The sequence below is a fragment of the Nelumbo lutea genome, chromosome 2 (assembly GCF_056320005.1).
Source record: "Nelumbo lutea isolate HS-2025 chromosome 2, American lotus-T2T, whole genome shotgun sequence".
In the NCBI taxonomy this organism is placed as follows: domain Eukaryota; kingdom Viridiplantae; phylum Streptophyta; class Magnoliopsida; order Proteales; family Nelumbonaceae; genus Nelumbo; species Nelumbo lutea.
The window spans coordinates 15,940,292-15,958,504 of NC_142685.1; the positions used below are offsets into that span (position 1 = coordinate 15,940,292).

Genomic DNA, 18,213 nt, shown 5'->3' on the forward strand with positions numbered 1-18,213 from the left:
ATTAATAAATGAAATGATTAAAATTAAAAAATAATTAATGACTATAAAATATTAAAATAATTAATAAATTAAACAAATAAAAATTAAAAAAATTAAATAATTAAAATTCATTAATTAATAAATAATACAAGTAAAACTAATTAAAATAATTAATATTTAATAAAAATATTAAAATAATTAACAATTAATAATAAGTAAAAAAATCATTTATAATTAATAATTATTATTAATTATTGATCCCTCCGGCCTCACCTTCTTGATAGCAAATGATGTTATTGAGAGAGAGAGAGAGAGAGATCAAATGGGATAGGAGTATTTTTTATTTTAAGCGGCATCTTAAATGTATTTGAATGTATTAAATGACGAGCCTGTGTCTTACAATTTCATATCTGAAAAAACTTTTCATTGCATCTGAAAAATAGATATTTCAAACTTCATACGTCTAAAAAGTGTTATCACACACCAATTTAGATTAAACATTGAGGCCCATAAGTTATGAGCCATAAGTATGATCTCTCACACAAAAGTCACAAAGACTGATTGATACTTTATACCATAAAAATAATATAATAATAAAATAGAAAGACTGATGGATACAAGTTGAAATTTGGTTGTATCGTGGGTTTACATTGCTCCTTTGTGACGAATGACGATAACAGTGATCAATCACATTCAGAAGTTGAATATTTTCTTCTTTTTTTTATTATACAAAACCAAAATGAATGCTGTGCCACCAAACGGGCTTGGGCCGTAAGGGCCCACGACAAAGGAGCTTCTAGATGCTCCATTAGCCAACTCATATGCAACTATAATTGGCTTGAATGATTAGTTGGTGAGAGGTGCATATTCTATATCTATGAGGAGGAAATCCGGATTCCTTTCCGATGTTGTACATTGTTTAGTTTTAAGGAGAATTCGGATTAGCTGAATTTGATAGGTTGACAGGGCGGGGACTATATAAAAGACAGGGTTAAAGCTTGATGTATCGAGAGGATTGGGAAACCACTAATCATTGAGTACTGAAAGCAATGGAACCAATGTGCATGATGAATTTAATTTACTTGAAGTTCTTAAAAATAAAATAAAACTGATGTGGTATGACACAATAGCGTATACATCATGTTTAATTATTTCGAGTCGCCATGGCTTCCAAGTAACGCTATGGCGGAATGTAGCGTACCTTGTTTCCTTTTTTTTTTGATAAAAGAGAAGAGGGGCTATAAGGAACATATCTATCTCTATATATGAAAGAGACAGAGTTTCACTCCCATGTTTGGAATTTCATGCTCATTTTAATTATTATATATTTGAAATTATCCCTTTTATTTATTTAATTTTCCATTTTAATAATTTACACGGTGTATTCCTTCTATATATCTCTGTTCTTACCACACATCTAGCATGCGTGCTGCCTATATAATAATAAATATATAGTCATACAAAGGTCAAAAAGAGTTTTATGCCCAAGTTTATTCAATTTCAATCGTATTTTTATTTAGAATTCATCTTCTTTAACAAATCCCTTCTATCCTTGCAATGTTTTAAACCATTATTGACACAGGTGGTAGAACCCCAGATAGTTAGACTGATCTAAGGTTGTCAATTGGAGTGAATTTGGTCCAATCTGATCCAGTCTAGTGTGAGTTCATTACAAATGGATCAAGTCTAATCTAATCCAGTGAATATTTTGGACTATTTTGGATCGGTCAAATTCAATGTCTAAAATGTTCAATTTGTTTAATTTCGTTTTAATTTAGATTGGTTTCAACCCAAACCAAATTAATCCATTGACACCCTTAGGGTACGTTTGGTTTATGTGATTGAGATGCAAGAATGGGAATATCCCCCATTATATTCTTATTTTTGGGTGTTTGTTCGTCGAGATGGGAAGGGAAACCGCGTGATGCCAGTTCCCAAAATCAAGGATGCGGAGTCACATCGAAATGGTGCAACTCCGGTCAGTCTCTAGCAACGTTCTTGATGAAGAATAGCTCTCCGGCAACATTCACCGGTCCCCTCATGCCGCCGGCTATGGAGAAGGAAAATGCCAAAGTTCTCTCTATTCGATGCAAAGAATAATTCTCTGTATGCTGCCTTATTTGCTTCTATTGCTAAAATCACTAGCAGAGGCATCAAGATCTGGTGGGTCGACTGATTTCTACATCGGCAACTTGATTAACTTGACATTGAATAGCGAAATCCATTACGAAGGTGTTCTCTACAATATTAACACTTAAGAATCCAACATCTGATTGAGAAATGGTACCCTTCTGATTTATGGGGGTTTTGCTTTTCTCTTTATCTGTGGCCACTATTGTAAGGTTTTGTGTTTTGGGGTTTTAATTTTCTTGGCTGCCATTGTTTTTGTTTATAGGACAATTTGTATGAATCGAAATGTTGTTTTTTTCTTGTTTACACCCAAACTGAACTTGATTTTATCCGTTTGTAGCCCCACACCCATTGAACACAAGCTGGGAAAAAGTTTTCAAAGATTAGGTAACCGAAGCAAATTAAGATTGTGTAGCACTGTTAGGGAAGATTGTTTGTGAAATCTCTTCTTCTTGTTATGCAAATTTTTCTCAACAATCAAACACAATATGACATGAATGAGAAAATAAAATTTCCCTTTCTGTCCCATCTTTTCTCATCCTATACTTTCTCATCTCATCATTTCTAGGCAACCAAACAGACTGTTAGACTGATCCACCAACAAACTAGAAAACCCTATATCCCAGCCATATTTCCTTATTTCATGCTACATAATTTCTTTTGTTGTCCTTGTAAACCCTAGTATTTTCTTTGTATTTTTTTTTTTGAAATATTTCTTTTGTTACGTTCTGCAATTTTCATCTGTTTTGTAATTATCCCCCCTCTCTCTCCTACATTTTATTGATGCAGATTTAATTCTATCCAATCTATTTAAAATCTGAATGTGATTATATTATAATATCAATTGATTTTAGTATAATATATATAACTTTATATATTATATTATATAAATTTACATATCTATAACAGATTTAACATTTTATATATATATATATATATAAGTTAGAAAAAATAATTAAAATTTTAAATATTTTATTTATTTTAAAACTGAAAGTGGAGTTGGATTAAATGTGAATCCAATCTGAGTCTGATAGGATTTGAATTCGATTAAAGATTTTCAAATCCGACAAGATTTTTAGTTAAACTTGGATTCTGATTTTGGTTTTCATTAATCAGATTGGATATGGATGTTGATGAATCCAATCTTTTTAAAATCTGAACTATTTTGAATTTTGTTTCTGATATCATTTGGCTCTTTAGGTTACATAGTCTTAATTATTGACAATACTGACCATAGCTCACACCCAAAATATGAATGGGATATGATAGGTCTTTAATTCCATGATGAACAAACACATTAGGAAAAAGAATTGGATATCATTTGCAATTAAAGAACATGAGCTAGTTTTTTAATCCAGATTAAAAAATACAAATTAATTTTCTTGTTGTAGTCATACTTATAAAACGACCTTTCTTGAATCATGAGTTGAACTAAGTTTTGGACTTCAAGTAATCTTCACATCGGGTTTGATTATTGATTTATTGGTTTAGTTGTTTAACACTCAATGTGCTTCAAAAGATGAACATTTTTTTGAAAAAAGATAATTTTGTTAAATATGTTATAGGCCACTTGGGGTGGAGTTTGGTCCACATTTAACATAAACGAGGCCCCAATCCAAGCCCAATCTATATATATAAAAAAAACTTGGATGGGTCGGGCTAGGCTTCATTTGGACCTACCCATGGTGATCAAATGAATCTTCTATCTGATTGACTGATTAAGGGTGCAATTCAGGTTGTCCTGAGTCAGCATTTGAAACATTGCTTCAGTCTCGGGCCCTCATGTAGAAAATAATTAAAATTTTCACAGTTGAAGATTGATATACTCAGTATCCAAACTATCTATTTCAGTTGGTGTTTTTGCCTATAGGTGCAACTTGGGTGGGTTAGGCCACGTTTAAGATCAACCCAGTCCCAACCCTAAGTTTTGGGCATAAGGCCTAATTTCAGTTTGAGCCCAGGGCAAAGCTTAATCTCCATAACCTAGGCCCAGCCCAAACTAAAACTTGAAAGCCTATGTATGTATGTTTTGTTTGTTTGTTTGCTTGAATAGTTGGATAGATGATTGGGCTAGACTTCAGAATAGGTGAAGGTTGGGTTGGGATCAGGCCAGCCTTGGGCTAGCCAATGGCTAGGCCCAGCCCTAACAAATAAAAGCCGGAGGTTTTGCCAATATTTTCAAAACTGGAGCAGACTGGAAAAACTGGGAAATGGCATTTCAGCCCAGAACTGCCTTTTGGGCAAAAATAATTGATTTGGTCAGTGAACCACTGACCCAGGTAGTTGAATCATCTACCCATCGACCCAGACAACGGTTTTTGGCCGGTTTTTTTCTTTTACTTTTTTTTGTCAGAATGGAACGTCTGTTCGGTTTGAACAGTCACCTAGGAGCCGGACCCCAGAACGGTTTTCTGCCCAATTTAGTTTAAAAAACCTTGAACTTTACACCCAAGGACCAAAAATCCAAAGCCAGCCAGTGTACAATTTAGGATTGGGTCAGTTAAAGCTGTAAGTTCTAACTGCTCAAGTTGCACACTTAAGCAATGGCACTGAAAGCCCTCATTTACTACAAGAAGACTGCCGCGGACTCCCCCCTCCCCCCAAAATATGTTCAAGGTGGCAGATAAGAGATAATCTTGCAAGTTATAACGTAGACTTGGGCAATCAGAAATAAAGCCCAGTAACCCTATGATTCAGCCGGCCCGGCCAGGTGTGGTTCAATTGTTGACTACAGTGAAATTAATGGTGTGAAGGATGGGACTAGATGGAGCCTTACGGACCACATAAACATACCAACAAAAATACTTACCACTAACATCTCCCCCTGTCATGAGGGGATGAACCCACCTAGTGTTGAGTGTCGAAAACACACGTTAATCCATGTCGGAGGAATGAAGTAAAAAGAGCAAATCACCCAAACCATTTACTTTGTTTGGGTTGTGCGAAATTCAGTTTTAGCAAGTTAATTCAATTCAATGTAGGTGTAGGTCGTTGTCAGATGTGGATTACTTTACTTGATTAAGGGACTCCAAAGTCTAAATTAACTCAAGGCTTATCGCATCGGAATTAGTAACCTTACCTGACTCCACAATCCACATGGCTTGGAATTTATATCCAGATTATTCCAGATGCATCTGGACAAGCGTAAGCCAGTGGCTGTCTACGGTCTACACTCTACTGTCTGGCTCCCGTCATTTTTTCAGTGTGGATATATGCATGCCACGCTAATTGAAACTTCTTTCCTTATCAGGCACTACCTACCTACCTACGAGTACGAGTCTTTAAGTCTCAAGTCTTAAACAACATCAACATGGTGTTGGAAATGGGTGCCAACTGCCAACATATTATGTAGCTGCGGTGGGGGGGGTGGTTGTAGTTCATCATGGAACGTACTCATCGTGCCCTCCCAGAGTCCCAGCCTGAGCCAACCCCCAGAACGACAACCATAGGCCTGTCGGCCTGTGTCAGGCGACTCTGGCTCAAATACCTGTGCATTCACATGCCCAGATGGAGATCGATGCACCACCCTCTAGCCTCTGTGACTAAGACTCTCAGAGATAATTCAAACGCAACAGTAATATACACAACACACCATGAGCAATGGCCAATGAGGATGACCCTTTTGCGTCCTTCTGCAGCCTCAATCTCATACCCTTCTTCCCAAAAATCCCAACTCCCAACCAATGCAAACTACTTGACCATAAATAATACGTTTATATTACCAGAGTTCGAATGAGGTTGAACCTTATAAACGCATGCATTTCCTTCCTATTACAAACTACGTGCTACGTGATTGATGACTTCTTTTAATTAACATCAGGATTCTGATTCAGAACCACCATCATTAACCGTCCCAAATATCAAATGAACGATTTGGAACAATGATATTTCCGCTGCCCCTGGACGATTTCTTTGCACACAACTTTCTTGATCTTCGATACAACTCAAATTTTATTACATACATACATATAGTAATTAATATAAAAATGACGTGAATAAGCATTAATACATACAAAAGTTACGAACTCGTCACGTACACAGAAGGCAACAAATCTAATTTCTTTGGCCCTCTCCACATGAATTGAATAAACCTGCGTAGCATTGAACTCTGTGCCCTTTTCTTCTTATCCCCCTCTATTCTGAATTATATATATATATATATATATATATATTTTTTTCTGGGCTTCTTCCTTCTTCCATGTTTAGTTGCTGTTTATCCGTCTGGCCAAAAAAGCAAAAGAAAAGAAAAGAAAAGAAAAGACCGTGTAAACATGATGAGATACCGATAAAATAGCGTAAACAATCATTACAAAGCTCCCTTCCCATAGAATTAAAAAACATTGAAAGAAATGAGAGAAAGCAGACTCCTATGTATTTTTCAATTAAGTACAGTTAAAAAAAACCAACACTCAACCACCCATGCAAATATTCAATGGTGACAGCAATTATGAGTGAACTTAAGTCCCCGGGGATTGTCCTAAAAAGACAAACTCAAAAGCTGTTCTACCTAAAAAAATGGGCATTTTAGGAAAAAACAAGGCATGTTATCTGAAGAAAAGGTAATAAATCACCAACATCCATCATCATTTCAAGGACTTATTTGGACACGTCGGCCCACTTGAACCCTAGAGATTCTTCTTTTTTCTCTCTTGGGCAGCCATTAAAAATCTCATGAGATATCATACAAATGTAGTTCACCACACCTTGAACAGGTGACGGCCCAAAATCGACAACGCTACGAGGTCCCTTGAATTCTGGTTCTGGGTCACCAACCAAATGGGCCCACCATTCATCACAAAAATCAAAAGAGAAATCCTTCTTAAAGAACAGCTCTAAATGCACCATGTGTAGTACGTACCTTGTTTCACGAGGAGAGAGCAATCTTCCAATGACCTCGCTCTCTTTTTACTCACCTTTGCTCGATTAAAAAACACACTTCAGTGAGTTTTGTTAGGTCGTCTTTTTTAGGTAGAGTTCCGAAATCAGTCTTTCAGCCAACGAAATCATGCAGCAGTTGTCCCCCAATGTCCTTCCCAAACTGGCGGTTTTGAGCTTCAAAACCCCCCATCACATATCCCTCATTGTTTGCTTCAAGACCAAAACGGTGTGCTATGTTCATCGTGAAAGGTTCAGACAGACCAATTCCATTATTCTGCTGGAGACCCAAAGTTAGAGAAACACCACTGTTTATGCCCACTGTGCTCATACTAACCCCTACTTGATTTGGTATATTGTGATATGAAAAGTTCATTGGTACATCACTTCTGTTGAGCACATGGGGAAGATCATTTCTGGTACGTTTTAATGGGGGATCCTGTGTCTTCTGCACCGAACTATTTTGAGGTTGTTTGTCTGTGGAGAGTGAATTTTCTGGAGGTGGATGATCTACTAGTTTTTCAGTATTCCGGTCTTCCGTTTCTGATGCCTTCTGAGCTTGTCGTGTTTCAAGCATGTGTATCTCTTCCACCATTGGCTTCCAGAGTCTAACTCTTGCATTGATGAACCAGTTGGACACCTGTGCCAAAAGTGAAAATTTTAACCACTAAACCTGAGACAAAATCTTTAAATCATACGGCTGCAATACCAACTAGTTAATGATGACAAGTATTTCAAACGCCATAGAAATGTAAACTCTTCTCAATGATGCCCAACCTTCTTCAATTAGTGATGAGGAGCAGAGCCCGAAACTATAGCTCAGGCTCAGTTTGGAATGAGTACAAATACAAATATGTCGAGTACAAAACCTTATATTTTGTATTATTTTTATATGTATTTGTATTTGTACTCTTTCCAAACTGACCCTCTGGAACAAAAACCTTAAGAGGTCCAAGGGAAATGTACTGCAAACAAGATGTGGGTTGGGGGGAGCAAAGGCATGACCACCTGAGAGGTTTGACTGTATTGAGTGTTATGGACCAGCAGATCATTTGGGGTTGGGAAAGAGGTCCAACTGTGCCTTCTCCTTGTATGTATTTACAATTTTACATGGATATGCATGTCTAATAAATACACACACACACATATATGTATATATATGGATATCCATGTCTAATAAATACATACATACATATGTATGTATACCAGTTCAATGGTCTCCATTAAACAACAACCAAGGAATCTTATACTTGGAAACCCGGTTTGGAGCTCAAAGTGAGTCTAGAAGTTCCTCCCCCCCCCGAATCTTATAACCAATTAACCCTTAACCACACTACAAAGTGGGCCATATGGAAGATATTGACACTAGGAATAATAACCATGTCTGATGTGGCCTTATCCAATGGTTTGCCTATCTGAATCAGCCACAAATCCCTCCATATGGAAAAATGCGTGGGTTCATGCAGGGAAGCTCCACGCTATTGAATCTTGTACTAGAGAGAGAGAGAGAGAGACCAAGAGTAACAGTTGCAAGACAAGTATGACTAGTAATAAAATTATAAGGTAATGGCTGCCATTATGTATGCACCTGGCTCCTTGACAGACCCGTCTGCTTAGCCAACATCTGCTTGTCGGTATCAGTTGGGTAACTGAAACAGGAAACATAAAGTCTGTATCATATTATAGAATAAGGCCAGTATAACCACCCCTCCCAACATATAAAAATATCCAAATTTAAATTTCACTGGCTTTGCAAGTGAAATCAGCTCAGGATCACACAAAAAGCTAAACAACATATCACTTACGGGCGTAAGAAATGCTCAAACAACCATGCTCTGAGCACAGCTACTGCACGTTCAGGAAGGCCTCTTTGGGGTCTCCAAATATGTTGGTGTTCAACAATGCCAGAGTTGTTGACTGGCCTTTGGCATTGAAAGGCTCTATCGCTAGATCCAAACCTTGGAGCTTCATCTTTCTCATAGCATCCCTCTCCAAGACCTTTGCTCATGATACAGATTTGGTCAGTAATGGCATTCTTCAAGCACTTGAAATGCTTTGACATCGTTTTGAGAGCAAATGACGTGTATGGAGATGCATTCCCAAGGCCTGGAACAGATTCAAATGATGCAACGACCACTTGCATTTGTTGGTAATACTGCTTGTACCTTCTGTATACCTGATGCCCAGTGAAAGGAAAAATGTTAAGGAACAGAAGCTCTTTAAAAGTATCGAAAGTTGAGGACATTGTCAAAACCAATTGCACAACCATGCTTACATGCTAGTTCTTAAATATTTTGGATGAATTAAAAGAAAACACCTTAACCATATGCATAAATTGTCAGTACAGGTGCAACTTGGGACAGGAAGGGTCACAATTAGATACATTACAACTTATCATCTCTCTCCATAGGAGTATGGGGGGAACAGAAGCAGAGTAAGGAAAGTTGCACTGTATATCCTTCTCAGTAAACATTTCCTAACATCACAGCAGCAGGACAACCACGAGAAAGGAAGTGTCAAGACAAATCTATTTTATCTGAGTCACAGTGATTATTATGAACCCAAATAGATCATCAAAGAAACCTGCCTAATGTTCAAAATAGGCAGCTATGTGGAAATGGCAACTTAATATGTCAAATGGATCTTGGCAAAGATGCAAAAAAGAGATTTTTAATGGTAAAAAATAATGAACACCTAAGAACTAAGAAGTAAGCCGCTAACTTAAACTACATTAATTGAGACTACGAAATCATGTATACGGGTGAGAAGAGAAGGCTCAAAACCTTTATTGTAAAAATTTACATCGGAACATACTAATAAAGGTTCCATGTATGCAGTGTTCGCACAAATACTTGATGCATTGCACTTCAAATACTACCCCACTAACCTAAAATTTCATATCTTCATCTTTTGTCACCAAATCAAAGATTGAAAACAAAAATTATGAAAGGAGAAGTGAAGGTTTGAGAAAACATACCAACTCCTACAACATTTTAAAATTCAATCTATTAGTTTGAGAAAACATACAACATTTTAAAATTCAATCTATTAGGGGGAGAACAAGAAAGATGTTTATGTTACAGTAATTAAGCAAACATGTAACAATAAAGAAATTTATACAAAGTGGTACACATCTCAAGACACCATTTTCTCACCATCATTGGGTAAGAAATTTCAGAATTATTACAGAAATATGACCTACAAAATTAAATATTATGTCATCTTCAAGGAATAAAATAACACCATCAATTAAAGGAAAACACCAGATGTTTGCACAAAGGTCTCCTAATTTCCTCAGAACCAAAAAAAGGTTCCAGGTAAGGATTTCCTTTGAACACAAATAAATAATACACTATGACAGTTGTAGACAACCTAAGTAATATTAGTACTAAACATGACTGGTATATATTAACATTTGATATTGACTGCATCTTAATGCCTTTTGTTTTCTCTGAGGCTTGTTCAAGGAGAGAGGGAGGGGGGGGGGGGGGGGGGAAGCAAGATGGGATTTTGCATGTCTGAGTTTGTCTGCTCTTTTCCATAATATCGCCTCAATCATGCAATATAAGCCAAGGCAGTATTAAATCATATGATTGGATAAGCATTAAAACACCATTGTGTTCAAGCTTTAAAAATTACTATGCTATGAGATCAGTGCAACTTGGGCAGGTTTGGGTTGAGCATTTACTAAAATTTTACGGGTCCCAGACAGAAGACCCAGGCCTAATGCAGTGGAAATTCTTCAAATAGGGTTCCAATTTGCACCACCACATGTAAGACCAGACCTGAAACTAAAACAGACATCCACTTTCTAAAATCTGAGAGGCCAAAAATAGTTTTCCATGTCAAGAAGCATTTCAGATTACAGCAAATTTCTCCAATGCTGCATGAAAGGATACTCAAAATTATTAAAGCCATTATTACTGACGAGAGAAGTTTCAACCATTGCAGGTGCAAGAGGCAGCAACTTTATATCCTGTTTCCTTTTTATCAGTCAACAGTACATCTTGCTACTACATAAAGAGTTCTATATTGTGACACACCCTCCTAATACACTTGCTCACAAACCTCAAAGGAAAATGTCAAAAGCATAGATCACTAATAAACTTAAGAATACTTCAGAAACTCATTAATGAGCAAAAAGTTCCTTACTAAATGATGGTCCCAGAAATCAGGGTCTTGGGAGGGTAGACTGGATACAAACCTATGACATTTTTACCACAAAGTGGCTGCTCTCAGAATTCTAACAACGTTCCACTGTCAGCTGGAGATTTTACCATTGCAACAAGCAATGGCCCCTAGAAACTAACCAACGAGAATATATACAAATACTGAGTCTACCTGTTACATGAAACAAAACCAGAAGACAAATTCTAAACAGGCATGCAGGATATCAAGAGGATAAAGCAATTCTACAAGGAAAAGAAGTCATCACCCCATATTGGGTCCACCTATATGGGGTCTTGAGAGGGGTAGACTGAATAAACTTTAGGATTTTTTGCACAAAGTGGCCACTCTCAGACAGACTCAAACCCGCATTCTTATGCTTGTCAGCCTGAGATTTTACCATTACACCCAGTTTTTCCAACACATAACATTCAAATAAAGAAACCATTTACCAACCAAGGGCTAGCTTGTTCGTGTGTTAGCTGGTTTGTTCCAGTGTTGACATGGAATGAAATCCCACAACCAGCACTTTGGGAAAAAAGGGGTAAGGGGGAAGTTATTAATGGTGCATAGCACAGAATACCAAAAATATATAAATAAACCATTTTTTTTCCAATCTGCAGACCTCTGAAAAGTGATACAAAACAATATGAATGGAAAGTGCACATCTAAAGTAATCAATAGTGAAACTAAACAGTATATCATGTGTAATGCATTGAAAAATAAGTGATATATTGGCTCTTTGCTCGTGAGACACACAAGTTCCATCAAATACTTGAAAAAAAATCATTTTCACTACTTGATTCAGCAACCCTATAAAATTGAATTCCTGGTTAAAAACTCTTTCTAATGAACGATTTCATTTAATTTAGTGCAAGTTTTATGGAATGACACTCCAGATATTGTTCTCCCCGTTATAAATAACAAAGGAAATTCATATTGTTCTCTTTTACAGGTCAAGATGTCCAGTCCTAATAAGCATTATATGAAAGAAGTGTGGTCAAGCTTAAGATGGAAATAAATGCTCATCATGTTCATGTCAAAATACTTCCGTGGGATACAAAATTTTTCTACTTGTCAGCATTCTAATAAGTCAGACATTATGCATCTTGTCAAAATACTAATATTCCATAAGCAAGACCAACTAGAATTTGAACAGAAAAATCTAAATTGCAATGCCCTCCTTCAAACTTCATAATTTGACTTATTTATGGTTGATATACAGAAAAGTTGACATGTGCAGAATTTATTCTACCCTCATTTGACAGAAGTACTTCTAGCACGATCACATCACAATCTATAAGCTTGATATTCTGCAGTTTTTAATTTATTTATTTTTGTCATGGCATGCCACTTGCTTGCTCAAATTCATGAAGAGTTATCAGCATCCCCATGGCAGAACTTAGAAGCAAAACCATGTCACAAAAGGAATGCATGCAGATGGAGGAATTATGAAAGTTCTTTTTCCTCTCACGAATTTGGCAACTTGACCAACATAAGCGATATAAAGGTAATAATTTGACTGGTGGGAATTGTCATGTTTAAAGATTAGACATATCCTGCCAGGGAATAAGCATCAAGAGCGGAGGTAGAGATAGATCATAGAAGAACTGTACTACATTAGTCCCAGCTCGCCCACCATTAGAAAAACCATGAAAAGAGAACCAGACACAAATTTGATCCAACACTCTTTTGGGTTGAAAAACCATAATGCTTTCCATGTACGTTTTTTCTTTGGAGTAAAAAATCTTTTCATGTGGATTCCTCCAGCTACTTTATGCACATAACACTTCCAAACCTGGCGTCAGTATCACCCGTGAGTTCTATTTCTAAGGTTGTTATACGCTTTTCTAGAACCAAACTTTGTGCATATATTCCTCCAATGTCACCTTTCCCAAAATGATGAGAGTTTTCTGCGATCTCCATGACCAAACCCCTTCTAACTTGAACACAAGCAATTGTTTATAGCCGGAAACTACGTATTAAAAGGATATTTGTATTCCTTTCTTTACTTTATATTACTTTTCCATTTTGTTAGGCTGCAAAAGCATTTCCAACTAATTCAACACAAACATAGAGTTACATTCCTTTGTTTTCTTCTTCTATATTACTTCCTTTTTTGGTTGACAATCAAATTCCATGTATATTTTACTCGTCAATTAAATTAGACACTGTAGCTTGTACAGTAACACAATACAAGCTTGGGAAGGACTCGACCAAAGTGAGTTCGGAGAAGAAAAACTTGGACAATTGAAGTAAGCGAAAGGGTCAAATTGGAGAAAGAAACTGAATTTGAGTTATCTGAATATAACTCAAAGCCTAGCACGAAAAGCAAGATATGAAAAAGAAAACAATCCACAAAGCATACCTCATCAAGCATCGATATTAGTCTCGTTTTCTTCCTCCGGTGCTCGCTACGATCTCCACAACCGAGTGGATCGTCAACACTAATTCCCGCTGCGCTCAAGTTTTCCATGGTAGAATCCATCAAAGATGAGTCTCCGCAGCTTCTTTCCGCATAAATTCCCCGGCCGACACCACAAAACTCCTCCAAGAGCAGTTGCGCAGGCTTCAAGAACCTCGATCCCTTCAAAATCGAAGCATAGCCCGTAAACGGGCCGAGAGGGGCTGAACAGCGAAGGATATCGTTCGACGTCGAAGCACCACCAGTCCCAGCACCAATCCCTCGAACTACAAACCCTCCGATACCCTTGTCACCGAACATAGCGGACTCGTATCGTTGCAAGTTCAATTCTAGAGGAAGATTCTGCTGGCGAGTGTTGTGGGTAGACAGGGACAAGGACAACCCTTGCCCCGTCGTCGTCGAATCGGGGGTCAAAGACAAGGGCTCCGGCTTAAAAGTCACCACCTCGCCACTATGAAACGAATGGTCAAAATCTCTAAGGTTGTGCGTGGTATAAAGAAATGGGTTGCTGTTGATATCTTGGATGGAGCTTGGGTTCAATGCAAGAGAAGACTGTGGATCCAAGTAAGGATGATGAGACGAAGACGACGAAGAGGCGTTCATAAACCCACCAACATAGCCAATCAAATTCCCTCCTTCTTCCTTAACAACACAAGCTGGGTTTTGCTTACAACCCTCCCCAGCTCCACCAAGTGGGGGGTGGTTCTGGTGGTGAAACTCGGAAGTGTCAGCGTTAGCGCAAGTTAGCATCTCGGATGTCAGGAGAGATGGATCGTAAAGAGGAAGTAAACCTGCGCACCCTTGAAGGGAGGTTGCTGCTGCTTCTTCGCAAGTGGGATGGTTTTGACCGACAACCCTAAGCTTGTCTCTTCTACTTTGCTGAGGGACGTGAAAGGGTTCGAAACCCTCCGCCATGATTGAAGCTTACCTTTGAGAGAGAAAGACAGAGGGGGAGAGAGGATAGACAAACAAGTATAGGCAGAATTCAGTGGAAAGAGAGAAGGCTGAGAGTAGAGATGAAGAACAAGAAAAAAGAGTTAAAGGGAGGTGATGGTGACGATGAAAGGAAAGGTTATCATGATCTTCCGAGCTGCAGAAACGGCAGACTGGCGCAGGTTAGCTGCAGAGAGAGAGAGAGAGGGAGAGAGTCAGGAGTCGACGACGTAGAGTGGGATTTTGGGGGAGTGAGGGAGAGAGGCGACTGGCGAGGGGAAGCAGATTTGTGGTTGTTCAGTCACAACTGACCAATAACAACAAGAACACAACCCATAATCCATACAATACGAACACGCCTTTCCAGTCTCCACTCTCCTCCAATGAGAGGCTTTGGGTGCATAGGGTTTCGAGAAACCGGGATGATCACCGGCTATTTCCGGTAAAAATCATGTTAACTGCATTTTCTTATTTCTGACAAGATTTGCTTTGCTTTTGTCGTTGTAGAACTGTGGAAGACTGGAAGTAAGTAATAGTGGTGGCAGTAGCACTTCTTTATTTCTTTATTATTAAAAATTTTAATTTCTTTCTTTCTTTTTCCTTTAATTAAAAATAAAAAAATAAAGTTTTTTTTGTTTTATTTTATTTTAGGGCTGATGCCTGAGGATCGATGAGTTGATGACGCACGTGAGAAGGCGGGAGCCAGGATGGTGTTAAATCGGAAAACTCAATTGCCAATTGCCAATTCCAAAACGGCGCCTTTCTTTACCTTCCACCACCATCTCACGTAACGAGGTAAAAATCATATTTTTTTCTTTTCACTTTCAATTTTTAATATTTACTCCAAGTAAATACTAAATAGTAAACATAAATCCGTATCGGATCCGCATCATTGGATTTCGAGTTTTAGCGGAGTGCGATCTTTTCTTAACTGACCAAAATGACCCTGAGACGTACGTAGTCGTCTAAAATGAACAAACATCATCAAAACTAAACTTTAATTATTACAAACTAAATAATATTTTTCTTGGTGATAATTATTAATTAAAGACTAAAGGGTAAAGACTCTCATATAAAATAGTATTCATGGCCCTTGTCCACCCACTGGGCCCGCTTGATCCACACCTCAAATCAAGGAGTTCAAGATAAAAAAATCAAATTTGACGTGGATGATTTGATTGGTTATGATTGTTGTTAGGTTCAATGGATCAGAAGATTTTAAGGAGTTGAGAGGTAGTAGTAATAGCTAATAAATATGGAAATTAGTATAGTACCGGGGCATTTTGGTCGGTAGAATTGACTTAATAATCATGTTTTACTGCTACTTCCGAGAAAACAAAAGGAATTAATTAACCACCAGGGACATTTATATCCACGTGGCTTCATCTGACACATTAATCAGTTCAAATTACGTCATCATCGTGTCGTACCACACATCTCTACTCTCTGTACTGTGCCACAAAGAGAGAGATCTTTTGCTTGAGAGAGCGCCCGAGTTTACCGTCGCTCGACGAAACGGAGGTTCCCAGTTTTTAATTAAAGAGAAAAACCGTACTCAGGAAAAAAAATACACACAGACCCCCAAAAAAGTACTTTTAAAAAAAAAAAGCGTTACTTAATTATATTTTAATTTTGGAAAATTTCAGAAAAATAGATATTCTTCTTTCACTCACGAGAAAGAAGAAGCTTGAAAGTGAGGGACTGTTGTGTTGGGTGCGTCATCTTTATGCGTGAAAAGATCTCCTATGCGGTACTACTCCCTGCCACAGCCTCCAGTTCAAAATATTTATTTATTTAATCAAAACTAATTTTGCATAAAATAAATATAAAAAAGGACTGGTGTACCGGGTTTAAATATGTTAATTAATTTGGACTGGAAGCCTGGGAGGGAAAAAAAAATAAAAGGCAATTTAAAAAAAATATTTCTGAATTTAATGGTAATAAGTCAAAAGCGCCATATTGTTCCTTCCCAATGAGAACTGTGAAGTACTATCGAGTCTTGACACTCGGTACTACAATGGACTCGTAATGAGAATCTGGGCATTGGAGGACCAAACAATATTTGTCCCCAGACTACAAATATTGGATTGGGAGTTGGGCCAGGCCAGCCGGTGGACGTATAAATATGAATGATCATCCGGCCCAACTATAATTGTCTTCTCCTAGTTTATACCATTAGATTAGAATCTTTTATCTAGATCGGATTCCCATTTTGTGAACGCTGCGGCTCATTTGTGACGTGAAAAGGCCTGGCCCAATGGTTTTCGCGGGAGGAAGATAAACCTTGACTACTCTCCCACTCCCTGGTGGACCCTACCATGCCATGGGTTGGTACCTGCTAAGCTTATTAGGGCCATGAATGTTTGCTTTTCTTTTCCTGGTTGGCAGCGGAACGAGGAACACCGTGAATCAATTCACCAAAATTGGGGCAAATGAATTGAACCAAAAAAGCATCTCATGGTACACGTAACAACGGTAGGCAAGGGCCCATCTTTTTTGGGCTTCTATTGGAAGTGGGCCGGATTAGTGGGTTAGACTGCCTTTTTTTTGGGGGGGTGGTAAATTAAACTCATGTTATTTATCTGATATGGAGGCTTTTTCCGTAATATTAACTTCCTAATAAAGCCTCCAAAGTCTATTAAATCAACACTCTATAATTGATCAAATCGTAATAGATTTTTGCAGCCTAATTGTGAGACAGATCCCATCAAATTACGAACCTAAAATAAGAAAATTTCTGCTTGTACCTAGGAGGAACTCTCTGTAATGACAGTATTAATTGATGTATTATTTTAATAAGGTCATTTACTAAGACGCCCCCTATAGTTTCACGTAAATATAGACCTACTCTATAATTTGTGTATTATTACGATACCCACTCTACTTTGCAACCACTTTATTCAATGCATGTTCTCTGAGGCTCAGTTTGAAAAGAATATAAATTCAAATATTTACAATATAAATATATACAAAATAATATAAAATATAAGATTTTGTGCTCTACATATTTATATTTGTACTCCTTTCAGATGGAGCCTAAGGAACAGTTTATATATGCATTTGGGAATAGTTTTTTGTTCTAAAAATACCCCATAAAAGTCATATATATATATATATATATATATAACCCTCCCCACACATTATTTTGTTTTGAAAATAAAACAAGAAGAAAAAAGACAAAAATACAAAAGAAAAATAAGACAAAGACAAAGGAAGATAATAGAAATAAAAATAGATAACAACGAAAAATGCTTATTTTATCTGAAATCAAGATTTTGATCATATTTTTTGTTTTTATTTAATTATTTTGGCCTGACAGATGTTAGGATCAAAATTGTCATTTTACACTTCCATCCAAGAGAACCGGCAATAAGTGGTTAGACTTGCACAGTAGAGGGAGGGGGTGTCTTACTGAATGACCCTATTAGGTGGGGTACAAATTTTATCCATAAAAGATTGAACCACAATAGTTATAATATGAGGATGAAGTTGCAGTATTTGTTGCTTGATTCCCTTCCACACCTTTTTCTATTAATAAGCCCAATTTAACCCTGAATTTCAGTTTGTCATGGTCTGTTAAAAAGGAAAAGAGTGTACAAGAAAATTGTCGTCTTTGATGTATAGTCCAGTACCCGCACCATACCCCTCCATATTTTTAGTGAGTGTCCTCCATCTGAGTACGTTGTCTTTGCCAGATGCATAAT

The 18,213-nt window shown here is 37.4% G+C and overlaps 1 protein-coding gene across 2 annotated transcripts; it reads right to left on the reverse strand.

The window, feature by feature from the left end:
* Nucleotides 1-5,996: 5,996 nt before the first annotated feature.
* LOC148868815 (BEL1-like homeodomain protein 9) lies at nucleotides 5,997-14,869 on the reverse strand. Of its 2 annotated transcripts, XR_016107035.1 has the most exons (5): nucleotides 13,520-14,869; nucleotides 8,790-9,160; nucleotides 8,573-8,633; nucleotides 6,968-7,624; nucleotides 5,997-6,330 (listed from the first exon to the last, which is right to left on the reverse strand). XR_016107035.1 is itself a non-coding variant. In XM_088968810.1 (4 exons), the coding sequence occupies exons 1-4, from the start codon at nucleotides 14,489-14,491 to the stop codon at nucleotides 7,100-7,102; spliced, it is 1,929 nt and encodes a 642-aa protein (XP_088824936.1). In that variant the 5' UTR covers nucleotides 14,492-14,866; the 3' UTR covers nucleotides 6,356-7,099. The 2 variants fall into 2 exon arrangements, 1 of the variants encoding a protein (XP_088824936.1); XM_088968810.1 differs by lacking the exon at nucleotides 5,997-6,330 and having other exon boundaries at nucleotides 6,356-7,624; nucleotides 13,520-14,866.
* Nucleotides 14,870-18,213: the final 3,344 nt, after the last annotated feature.